General features: G+C 43.4%; 1 protein-coding gene across 2 annotated transcripts in view; it reads left to right on the top strand.

Annotated features, from left to right (window-relative positions):
* LOC126354533 (beta-1-syntrophin) overlaps positions 1–13,325 on the top strand; it is an 879,981-nt gene that overhangs the window by 799,104 nt on the left and 67,552 nt on the right. For both annotated transcript variants that reach the window (XM_050004264.1, XM_050004263.1), the window contains exon 3: positions 6,903–7,246. In XM_050004264.1, coding sequence (XP_049860221.1) covers positions 6,903–7,246 — 344 coding nt within the window. The remainder of the gene's footprint in view (positions 1–6,902; positions 7,247–13,325) is intronic.

Genomic DNA, 13,325 nt, shown 5'->3' with positions numbered 1-13,325 from the left:
CAAGCAATTAGCCTTTATTAAGAGAGTGACGGTAGCCGGATGCGAAGAGCGTTCGTCATACAATTGCGAGGACCCTGGTTTGAATCTCACTGGTTGGATTTTTGTTTTTGGGATTCCATACGTCAGTACGTCAATCGGTTAAAATGGATCTCTTAGAGGAATGACTTTATTGTCAGTCAGTCTGTCACTGCATCTGTTAATACCCCTTTTTCTCAGGAAGGGGTAGAGATATCAAGTAGAAATTATGTCAATTACTAAGGTGTATGTAAAAAATTTAACGTACCAAGTCAACGTAATCAAATTTGTTACATATTTTGATACTCGCACACTCACTCATCTGAAAGTATAGATGAAATATCTATACGTGAAATTAAGTTTGTAGGGAACCCTCATCACGCGAGCCCTACTCACAAGTATCTGGTGTTCTTCTTTTATTTAAAATTCAACATTTATTATCAAGTGGAAATGTTAAGAAATATAAAATCATGTTGTTGTTGTTGTGGTCTTTAGTCCTGAGACTGGTTTGATGCAGCTCTCCATTCTACCTATCCTGTGCAAGCTTCTTCATCTCCCAGTACTTACTGCAACCCACATCCTTCTGAATCTGCTTAGTGTATTCATCTCTTGGTCTCCCTCTACGATTTTTACCCTTCACGCTGCCCTCTAATGCTAAATTTGTGATCCCTTGATGCCTCAGAACAAGTCCCTTCTTTTTGTCAAGTTGTGCTACGCACTCCTCTTCTCCCCCATTCTATTCAATACTTCATCATTAGTTATGTGATCTACCCATCTAATCTTCAGCATTCTTCTGTAGCACCACATTTCGAAAGCTTCTATTCTTTTCTTGTCCAAACTATTTATCGTCCATGTTTCACTTCCATACATGGCTACACTCCATACAAATACTTTCAGAAACGAATTCCTGACACTTAAATCTATACTCGATGTTAACAAATTTCTCTTCTTCAGAAACGCTTTCCTTGCCATTGCCAGTCTACATTTTATATCTTCTCTACTTCGACCATCATCAGTTATTTTGCTCCCCGAAGAGCAAAACTCCTTTACTACTTTAAGTGTCTCATTTCCTAATCTAATTCCCTCAGCATCACCTGGTTTAATTCGACTACATTCCATTATCTTCGTTTTGCTTTTGTTGATGTTCATCTTATATCCTCCTTTCAAGACACTATCCATTCCGTTCAACTGCCCTTCCAAGCCCTTTGCTGTCTCTGACAGAATTACAATGTCATCGGCAAACCTCAAAGTTTTTATTTCTTCTCCATGGATTTTAATACCTACTCCCAATTTTTCTTTTGTTTCCTTTACTGCTCGCTCAATATACAGATTGAATAACATGGGGGAGAGGCTACAACCCTTACTCCCTTCCCAACCACTGCTTCCCTTTCATGCCCCTCGACTCTTATAACTGCCATCTGGTTTCTGTACAAATTGTAAATAGCCTTTCGCTCCCTGTATTTTACCCCTGCCACCATTAGAATTTGAAAGAGAGTATTCCAGTCAACCTTGTCAAAAGCTTTCTCTAAGTCTACAAATGCTACAAACGTAGGTTTCCCTTTCCTTAATCTTCCTTCTAAGATAAGTCGTAAGGTCAGAATTGCCTCAAGTGTTCCAACATTTCTACGGAATCCAAACTGATCTTCCCCGAGGTCGGCTTCTACCAGTTTTTCCATTCGTCTGTAAAGAATTCGTGTTAGTATTTTGCAGCTGTGACTTTTTAAACTGATAGTTCGGTAATTTTCACATCTGCCAACACCTGCTTTCTTTGGGATTGGAATTATTATATTCTTCTTGAAGTCTGAGGGTATTTCACCTGTCTCATACATCTTGCTCACCAGATGGTAGAGTTCTGTCAGGACTGGCTCTCCCAAGGCCGTCAGTAGTTCTAATGGAATGTTGTCTACTCTCGGGAGTCAAACTCTTCACGCAGTATCGTATCTCCCATTTCATCTTCATCTTCATCTACATCCTCTTCCATTTCCATATTATTGTCCTCAAGTACATCGCCCTTGTATAGACCCTCTATATACTCCTTCCACCTTTCTGATTTCCCTTCTTTGCTTAGAACTGGGTTTCCATTTGAGCTCTTGATATTCATACAAGTGGTTCTCTTTTCTCCAAAGATCTCTTTAATTTTCCTGTAGGCAGTATCTATCTTACCTCTAGTGAGATAAGCCTCTACATCCTTATATTTGTCCTCTAGGCATCCCTGCTTAGCTATTTTGCACTTCCTGTCGATCTCATTTTTGAGACGTTGGTATTCGTTTTTGCCTGCTTCATTTACTGCTTTTTTATGTTTTCTCCTGTCATCAATTAAATTCAATATTTCTTCTGTTACCCAAGGATTTCTACTAGCCCTCGTCTTTTTACCTACTTGATCGTCTGCTGCCTTCACTACTTCATCCCTCAGAGCTACCCGTTCTTCTTCTAATGTATTTCTTTCCCCCATTCCTGTCAATTGTTCCATTATGCTCTCCCTCAAAATCTGAACAACCTCTGGTTTAGTCAGTTTATCCAGGTCCCATCTCCTTAAATTCCCACCTTTTTGCAGTTTCTTCAGTTTTAATCTACAGTTCATAACCAATAGATTGTAGTCAGAGTCCACATCTGCCCCTGGAAATGACTTACAATTTAAAACCTGGTTCGTAAATCTCTGTCTTACCATTATATAATCTATATGATACCTTCTATTATCTCCAAGATTCTTCCATGTATACAACCTTCTTTCATGATTCTTGAACCAAGTGCTAGCTATGATTAAGTTATGCTATGTGCAAAAACTCTACCAGGCGGCTTCCTCTTTCATTTCTTAGCCCCAATCCATGTTCAGCTACTATGTTTCCTTCTCTCCCTTTCCTACTCTCGAATTCCAGTCACCCATGACTATTTAATTTTCGTCTCCCTTCACTACCCGAATAATTTTTTATCTCATCGTACATTTCTTCAATTTCATCATCATCTGCAGAGCTAGTTGGCATATAAACTTGTACTACTGTAGTAGGTGTGGGCTTCGTATCTATCTTGGCCACAATAATGCGTTCACTATGCTGTTTTTAGTAGCTTACCCGCATTCCTGTTTTCCTATTCATTATTAAACCTACTCCTGCATTACCCCTATTTGATTTTGTGTTTATAACCCTGTATTCACCTTACCAAAAGTCTTGTTCCTCCTGCCACCGAACTTCACTAATTTCTACTATATCTAACTTTAAACTATCCATTTCCCTTTTTAAATTTTCTAATCTACCTGCCCGGTTAAGGGATCTGACATTCCACGCTGACATTCCATCCGTAGAACGCCACTTTTCTTTTTCCTGATAACGACGTCCTCTTGAGTAGACCCAGCCCGGAGATCCGAATGGGGGACTATTTTACCTCCGGAATATTTTACCCAAGCGGACGCCATCATCATTTATCCATACAGTAAAGCTGCATGCCCTCGGGAAGAATTACGGCCATAGTTTCCTCTTGCTTTCAGCCGTTCGCAGTACCAGCACAGCAAGGCCGTTTTGGTTAATGTTGCAAGGCCAGATCAGTTAATCATCCAGACTGCCACCTGTATCGCTGAGGCACGCAAGCCTCCCCACTACGGCACGGTCCATGGTTCATGGGGAAGGTATAAAATCATATAATTTCGTAAAAGTAAAGTCTTTTATTTCTGAAGTACTAAGCGCGTCAAAGTTGCGAGTATTCAAAGTAAATCAAAATTAAGTGCAAAAATGCGGAACATCAAACAGATGATAGAACACAGTTCTTAGTTGTAGAGACAGAAGACTATATTTTCCGTATATAGTTTTTTTATTTAACAGTAAGACATTTCGCATATATGTATCAAATTGTAATTCATTTTCATCTGATGATTAAAAATAAAAAGAAATATTTCATTAGAAATTGTGATTGAATATTTGTTAATCAACATTTAAATTTGATAATAAATACAGAATTTAAATAAAGGGAAAAACGTTAATACGAGAGAGAAATTAAATAGGGACTTTATCGTCGCGGACCTTGTACGCTGTGCGGGTATCGACTTTCAAAATTCTTAAGTACATGGTGGGAAAAATGATACTAGCATGTAAAACATTTCATGTATAAGTTAGGCAATCTAACTTAACTCATCCACACCCTTCGGCGGATAGTGTAAATTGGGTTGCTGTGTTAAGGTGCACGAAACGTTTTCCAGGTTAGTTCTCTTTTCCTCACTCTTCATGAAGAAAATCGAAGGCGATCAGTCCTTAACGTGTATCCGGCCGGGGTGGCGAGCGGCTCTAGGCGCTACTATCTGGAACCGCGCGACCGCTACGGTCGCAGGTTCGAATCCTGCCTCGGGCATGAATGTGTGTGATGTCCTTAGGTTACTTACGTTTAAGTAGTTCAAAGTTCTAGGGGACTGATGACCTTATCAGTTAGGTCTCATAGTGCTCAGAGCCATTTGAGCCTTAACGTGTATTTGTCATGCCGGAAGTCTTGAGCAACGGGAGAGGCGTCATCGAGCGTTGTTTAGTTTTGCATGCTTCGCCATATGGTCACAGTGCTCAGTAATAAACTGTTGATATATTTAATAATACAGGAAAACAGATATATAGATATTTAAAATAATATCATTATCGACCCTTTATATTTCGAAGTAAGGTACCGATATATCGACGTGAAAAGTATCGGCGTACTGGCCTAAAACTATCGGCTGAACACTGTAAATATATTGCCGGTTTTAGAGTTGTACGTTTAAGTATTATTTTATTATTAGATATTCTGTACATCAATAAGCTAGCAGCCTGCTTACCCTCTTAGAACAAGAATTGCAAGCAAAACGACGTAAGTAGTACAATAAAATGTGTCCGATGGGTCTGTCGTTCGGTTTCGTCAATTATCAGATTTGTCCAGAACAATTCATGTCGACGTCCCTGTCTTTTCATTTCTGCAAACGCCAGCAGACTAGCAGTTGCAGTGCCAAAATTGTGTGTGGTTTCTGTTGATAGTGCCGAGTGCCGATTACGTCAGCATTTCTCCTCACAGGTCTCCGCCCACAGCAATGACCAGTCCATTTTCCTCAGCTGTTGTTGAAGAATGCCGGTGTGAAGAAGTAGCACACTAATTGCTTTAAAAATTGTTTTTCTAACGCAACGAGTGTGCTATTTCTTCGCAGCGAAACTCTTGTTACTCCATTCACACACTCATACACACCCCTCTCCGAGTGCAATCGGACTTCTTCTTTGTGCTTGCTGTACTTGGTTCACACAAAGATAAAGACTGGACGTGATGAAAGCTCAAAAAGTAGTAAGACTCCTTGACACAGTGACAGTAAAATTATGTTCTTCAAAAGAAGAATTTCAAATTATTATGGAAAATTGCAAAAAAAAGTAGTATAAAATAAAAATATCGGCACTCGGTGCTGCCATTTCGGTATCGATGTATCGGTGAAAAAAATCGCCTGCTTGAAGCGTGATCAATAAGTAGTAGGACGGAATTAATTAAAATTTCTTTATTGACCTAAGTGGTACAAATCCTTAGTATTCCTCGAAGTAGCAACCTTGTGTTTGGAAACAACGCGCACAACGCGTTGCCACTGCACGTACGCCATCTGGAACTCCGTGATCCTCTTTAGAGACGCAGTCGCGGCGTTTTGGTCGTATTGTACAGAGGCGAATCGATGTTCCTCGAGGTGCCGCTTGAGCAGGGGAAAGAGGAAGAAGTCCGCCGGTGACAGATTTGGCACGTGTGGAGGGTTGGGTTGGGTTGTTTGGGGGAAGAGACCAAACAGCGAGGTCATCGGTCTCACCGGATTAGGGAAGGACGGAGAAGGAAGTCGGCCGTGCCCTTTCAAAGGAACCATCCCGGCATTTGCGTGGAGCGATTTAGGGAAATCACGGAAAACCTAAATCAGGATGGTCGGACGCAGAATGGAACCGTCGTCGTCCCGAATGCGATAGGCGAGGCGGAGAGCCGTGGCGTTCAAGGATCTGAAGGGATTTATAAAAGGCAGGGGGGCGGGGGGGGGGGGGGGGCGGAGATCCAGGCCGGATTGGCGTAACAGATTTATAGGTGTGGAGTATGGTGGAGGGGTTCAGACCCCACGTACGGCCGGAAAGGAGATTGAGGAGACGGAGTCGGGAGCGTGCCTCGGCTTGAATTGTCCGGAGATGGGGGATCCAGGAGAGGCGACGGTCGAGGGTGACGCCAAGGTACTTAACGGTGGGGGTGAGGGCGATAGGACGGCCATAGATGGTGAGATAGAAATCAAGGAGGCGGAAGGAAGGGGTGGTTTTGCCTACAATGATCGTCTGGGTTTTGGAGGGATTGACCTTGAGCAACCACTGGTTGCACCAAGCGGTGAACCGGTGAAGATGGGATTGGAGAAGGTGTCGGTAAAAGCGGGCCAGGAGGCGCGCGCCGCCACAGCTTACGGCGCGGTGGTGCAGAGACCTCTATGGGTCTTCGACGTCCATGACGTCTGGCTCGGTTTCAAATTCCGCGGCGCGCGGTACCAGACTAACATTAAACAAAACTTGAAGTTCTCTTTCATGATAAGTACTCATTAAAGTAAGTGTTCAGTAATTTCCTCATTAAATTTATATTCAAAACTAGAGAGGTCTTTTCTCCATCTTGAAATGCGACCGCACTATTGAACCTCGTAGGACCACAAAAATCGACGAGCTCACTCTCCGCTTCCCTGCAGACGACTGGAAAGAATATCAGTCTCCCGCAAGCCTCCCCACTATCACGCCCAGGTGGTCCGACCCGCCTCCACCGCTCCGTTCGCGCTACAGAAATTCAGTCGTACTACTTACTGATCACACCCTGTACGTCGATACTTTTGGATAACGTGGATGTATCGGTATTTCACCGACAGCCGTAGTGAGCAGCAGCGCTTTGCGTGCCCGCAGAGAACCGCACGCTGGAGCTGCACTCGCCGGACGGCGTGCACTCGTGCGTGCTGCGCGCGGCGGACGCGGCCGAGGCGGCGGCCTGGTTCCACACGCTGCACTCTGCGCTGGGCGTGCTGGCGCTGCAGGCGCTGCACGAGGCCGGGCGCGCGCTCGGCGCCGAGCTGCGCCACATGGGCTGGCTGGCGCGGCGCGCGCGCAGGCCCAACACCGGCAGCAACTCCAACACCGCCAGCAACACCAACACCGCCAGCAGCGCCACCGCCACCGTGCCCGTGGGCGGCGCGGCCGGTGCCGGCCCGCAGCAGCAGCAGCAGAGCGACGCGTCTCCCGCCAACACAGAGGTGAGCGCACGCCGCCAGTCGAAGGGCTGAATACTTGTATAAACAGGGTGGTCCACTGATCGTGACCGGGCCAACTATCTCACGAAATAAGCGCCGAACGAAAAAACTACAAAGAACGAAACTTGTCTAACTTGGAGGGGGAAACCAGATGGCGCTATGGTTGGCCCGCTAGATGGCGCTGCCACAGGTCAAACAGGTACCAGCTGCCTTTTTTTAATTAGGAACCTCCATTTTTTGTTACATATTCGTCTAGTACGGAAGGAAATAGGAATGTTTTAGTTGGACCATGTAATGTCTCTTGCAGCGGTCTCTTGCGATATTTTCAGAAATTTTATAAATTATATAACTCAGTACGTATTTCGAAATATCTCTTCTTATCTTACCGATTCCTAAACTTTAATATACGATGATTTTCAATGCAAAGTAATTTCAAGCCGTATTATTCCTTGGAGCGTGCATTTACTCCATGGAATAGCTTCTCTGCTATCTATGTTTTCTCGTATGAAAAGAATGATTCAGATCTTCCCGATTAGCCGTGAAAGGAGGAGGATGTATATGTATGTATTGTTAAGCTAGTCGCCATCTTGATGAGATTCTGTATGAGAAGGAATTTAATACATGAACTAAACTAAAGTAAGTGTGTTCGCTTATTATTTAACTGATTATCATTGACAGTGTCTGCTTACTACGCTGTTGCACGGCATCAGTGGGGAACGTCTGATTTACACTGGACGAACCTGCCGTTTTGTACGCTCTAGATATCAAGTTTATTACTTTCAATAAATGGGCTAACACGGTCGTACCAGCAGATCTCCGGTCTTCCCCATGTGATCACTGAAAGTTAATAATTATTACAAATGTTTTCAGGAGATCGACTGACAATTTTCGTCGCACCGAGACTTCGAAATTGCTTCATTGCCCTATGGAATTTAAGTTAAGCTCAATTTAATCAGGATAGAACAGTATTGAACTGTGTGAGTGTGATAATCCTGCTTCGTGACTGAAAATTCCCTTAATATACGCATGTTTTTTACTATCCTGATCAGTGAAGTTAAATCAGACCGGTGTGAGAGAGGTTTTTAAATTTCAGATCCCACAAAAAAATATTAAAACCACTTTTTTCGCTTTTTGCTACATGGCGCTCTAATAGTCACTAACATGTGGCTCACAATTTTAGACGAATAGTTGGTAACAGGCAGGTTTTCTAAATTGAAATACAAAACGTAGGTACGTTTGAACATTTTATTTCGGTTGTTCCAATGTGATACATGCACCTTTGTGAATTTATCATTTCTGAGAATGCATGCTGTTATAGCATGATTACCTGTAAATACCACATTAATGCAATAAATGCTCAAAATGATGTCCGTCAACCTCAGTGCATTTGGCAATACGTGTAACGACATACCTCTCAACAGCAAGTAGTTCGCCTTCCGTAATGTTCGCACATGCATTGACAATGCGCTGACGGATGTTGTCAGGCGTGGTCGGTGGATCACGATAGCAAATATCCTCCAACTTTCCCCGCAGAAAGAAATCCGGGGACGTCACATCGTGAAGGTGCGGGCCACGGTATGGTGCTCCCACGAGCAATCCACCTGTCATGAAACATTGCTATTCAATACCGCTTCAACCGCACGCGAGTTATGTGCCGGACATCCATCATGTTGCAAGCACATCGCCATTCTGTCATGTAGTGAACCATCTTGTAGTAACATCGGTAGAAAATTACGTAGGAAATGAGCGTACATTGCACCATTTAGATTGCCATAGATAAAGTGGGGGCCGATTATCTTTCCTCCCATAATGCTCCACCATACATTAACTCGCCAAAGTCGCTAATGCTCCACTTGTCGCAGCTATCGTGTATTTTCCGTTGCCCAATAGTGCATATTATGACGGTTTACGTTACCGCTGTTGGTGAATGACGCTTCGTCGCTAAATAGAACGCGTGCAAAAAGTCTGTCATCGTCCCAAAATTTCTCTTGTGCCCAGTGGCAGAACTGTACACGACGTTCAGAGTCGTCGCCATGCAATTCCTGGTGCATAGAAATATGGTACCGGTGCAATCGATGTTGGTGTAGCATTCCCAACACCGACATTTTTGAGATTCCCGATTCTCCCGCAATTTGTCTGCTACTGATGTGCAGATTAGCCGCGACAGCAGCTAAAACACTTACTTGGACATCATCATTTGTTGCAGGTCGTGGTTGACGTTTCACATGTCGATGAACACTTCCTGTTTACTTAAATAACGTAAACATCCGGCGAACGATCCGGACACTTGGATGATGTCGTCAAGGATACCGAGCAGCATACATAGCATACGCCCGTTGGGTATTTTGATCACAATAGCCACACATCAACACGATATCGACCTTTTCCGCAATTGGTAAACGGTCCATTTTAAGACGGGTAATTTATCTCGAAGCAAATAGCGTCCGCCCTGGCGGAATGTTACGTGATACCACGTACTTATACGTATGTGACTATTACAGCGCAATCTATCACAAAGCGAAAAAAGTGGTCCAACTAAAACATTCATATTTCTTTAGGTACTACACGAATATGTAATAAAAAATGAGGGTGCCTTGTAACTAACCTGTTTCTACGGGTTATTACGTTGTTATTGGGAATGGATATGCTTATTGATTGTGAAATTAATGTGAAAAGACTCTAACCATACAGCTAATCAAAGGTTTGGGCGAATCAGAAAATAAATTAATTTGATCGCAGACCAAAAACCCATAAAAATGCATACGTTGTGATACCGCTCATAGGGGATGCGATGTAATTAATAGTATTGCCGGGGCACTGTTCACGAGAATCAAACATTTAAAATAAAATAGAAAATGCATGAACACTGTGCATAAGATCAGCTCCCAGAAACACACCTGAAAATAAGACGTAATCTGAAGCATTTGTTTTAAAATAAATGGGGAAACTAATCACTGGACCTGTGCGTAACGAAACGCGTTGGATGTGCTAACGGGAAAGCCACGACGTGAGTGACTTAGGTGCAAAAACGTAACCTCGGAATACAAGAGAAAATTGTGGATAAAATCGTTTATTCTTAAGATGTGGATGTGAGGCATGTACACAATTCCTGATAACATTAATTCCTACAACAATAAAGAAAAGCATCTATACATTCACCGTTATAATCTACACCTAAAATCATTGATGTGAATCATTCTTACAACTACTGTTGCCTGATAACTGATCGCAGTAACTCGTGAAACGGTACACGTTTCGCTGTACTCCCGCGTGCCCACGTGGTTTGTGGAGACGCAATTTCTAGGTATCGTGGCCAAGTTACAACAATATCACATCACGCAATCATGATCAGTTAACATTCTTTAAAACAAACATGAGATTGGACAGTTAGTGATGACGGTAGCCCAACAAACTCTAATGTTCAACCACCTGGTTGGCTCCCCACGGACGAAAGATACATAAAGCAAGGAAAATTTACGAAAAGGCAAAGCTATTAATATTTACAAAAGTGAAATCTTATACAGGCACAGTTGAAGGCAGACAGACATACATATAGAAGCGAGTGCTCACTTCTTATCGACACCTTTGTGTAGCGCTCTTCCGGCGGATCCAAGTCTGCTATAGAAATTTACTGAAGGAAAAAGCTGCCCAAGTTTTGCATTCCTTGCTGCAACAAGGCAAAGCAATCTTTCAGAGTTGAAAAGCTAACAGCTCTCCTCTCGCCAAGTAACAACGCGCTACGCGGTGAGTCTAACTTTCCCTTCTTCGACTGGAGCACAGCTGTGGACGCTTCCGGTACGGGCGGCAAACTGCCTTCCTTTTTCTTCTCTAACCTCTTCCACGCTCCGCGTGGCCCGGAAAACTCAAAGATGCCATTTCCGACACCAACCTAACGCAGGTGGATTTCTCACAAGTGGTTCAAACCGCTTTGCCTACTTGACCACTATGAGAGTTGGCTAGTCTGTATAACTGCTGCTGAATCCGTATGACTGTCGCAGACTTTCTGCAGCAGACTACGGCACCGTCTAGCAACGTGACACACAACCACATTCATTCAATCGCATCATTGTGAGAGTTATGAGAAAAGAGAAACAAGGAAAAGAAAGAGAAATGCTAGTGAAAATGGGCTACCGGACTAATGAAAGGCGGCTACAGGACCCTTTCATACTATTAATAAAAAAAAGCGCAGTTTCTATCCGTTTGACCTATGGCTGCGCCATCTGCACATCTGACTCCCAGATGATGGGAGTCAGTGCATGCTATGAGCTGAGGTGGCGGCAGACTTGTAAACAAATCTTCACAAACGATCAACAACTAGTACAGATAGTGTTGCGGATCAGTGGACAAAGTTCAAAACCATCGTACAATATGGGTTAGATGAGTATGTGCCAAACAAGATCGTAAGAGTTGGAAAAGAGCCACCGTGGTACAACAGCCGAGCTAGAAAACTGCTGCGGAAGCAAAGTGAACTTCACAGCAAACATAAACATAGCCAAAGCCTTGCAGACAAAAAAAATTACGCGAAGCGAAATGTAGTGTGAGGAGGGCTATGCGAGAGGCGTTCAATGAATTCGAAAGTAAAGTTCTATGTACTGACTTGGCAGAAAATCCTAAGAAATTTTGGTCAAAGCTGTAGGTGGCTCAAAAAAAATGTCCAGACATTCAATGACCAAATTGGTACTGAAACAGAGGATGACAGACTAAAGGCCGAAATACTAAATGTCTTTTTTCCAAAGCTGTTTCACAGAGGAAGACTGCACTGTAGTTCCTTCTTAAGATTGCCGCACAAATGACAAAATGGTAGATATCGAAATAGACGACAGAGCGATAGAAAAACAATTAAAATCGCCCAAAAGAGGAAAGGCCGCTGGACCTGATGGGATACCAGTTCGATTTTACACAGAGTACGCGAAGGAACTTGCTCCCCTTCTTGCAGCGGTGTACCGTAGGTCTCTACTAGAGCGTAGCGTTCCAAAGGATTGGAAAAGGGCACAGGTCATTCCCGTTTTCAAGAAGGGACGTCGAACAGATGTGCAGAGCCATAGACCTATATCTCTAACGTCGATCAGTTGTAGAATTTTGGGACACGTATTATGTTCGAGTGTAATGACTTTTATGGAGACTAGAAACCTACTCTGTAGGAATCAGCATGGGTTTCGAAAACGACGGTCGTGTGAAACCCAGCTCGCGCTATTCGTCCAGGAGACTCAGAGGGCCATAGACACGGGTTCACAGGTAGATGTCGTGTTTCTTGACTTCCGCAAGGCGTTCCCTACAGTTCCCCACAGTCGTTTAATGAACAAAGTAAGAGCATATGGACTATCAGACCAATTATGTGATTGGATTGAAGAGTTCCTAGATAACAGATCGCAGCATGTCATTCTCAGTGTAGAGAAGTCTTCCGAAGTAAGAGTGGTTTCAGGTGTGCCGCAGGGGAGTGTCGTAGGACCGTTGCTATTCACAATATACTTAAATGACCTTGTGGATGACATCGGAAGTTCATTGAGGCTTTTGCGAATGATGGTGTGTCATATCGAGAGGTTGTAACAATGGAAAATTGTACTGAAATGCAGGAGGATCTGCAGCGAATTGACGCATGGTGCAGGGAATGGCAAATGAACCTCAGTGTAGACAAGTGTAATGTGCTGCGAATACATAGAAAGAAAGATCCTTTATCATTTAGCTACAATATAGCAGGTCAGCAACTGGAGGCAGTTAATTCAATAAATTAACTGGGAGTAGGCATTAGGAGTGATTTAAAATGGAATGATCATATAAAGTTGACCGTCGGTAAGGCAGATGCCAGACTGAGATTCATTGGAAGAATCCTAAGGAAATGCAATCCGAAAACAAAGGAAGTAGGTTACAGTACACTTGTTCGCCCACTGCTTGAATATTGCTCACCAGTGTGGAATTCGTACCAGATAGGGTTGATAGAAGAGATAGAGAAGATCCAACGGAGAGCAGCGCGCTTCGTTACAGGATCATTTAGTAATTGCGAAAGCTTTACGGAGATGATAGATAAACTCCAGTGGAAGACTCTGTAGGAGAGACGCTCAGTAGCTCGGTACGGGCTTTTGTT

The sequence above is a fragment of the Schistocerca gregaria genome, chromosome 3 (genome assembly GCF_023897955.1).
Source record: "Schistocerca gregaria isolate iqSchGreg1 chromosome 3, iqSchGreg1.2, whole genome shotgun sequence".
Classification (NCBI taxonomy): domain Eukaryota; kingdom Metazoa; phylum Arthropoda; class Insecta; order Orthoptera; family Acrididae; genus Schistocerca; species Schistocerca gregaria.
The sequence above is the reverse complement of the archived record's forward strand: the minus strand, read 5'-3'. Positions and strand labels throughout refer to the sequence as shown.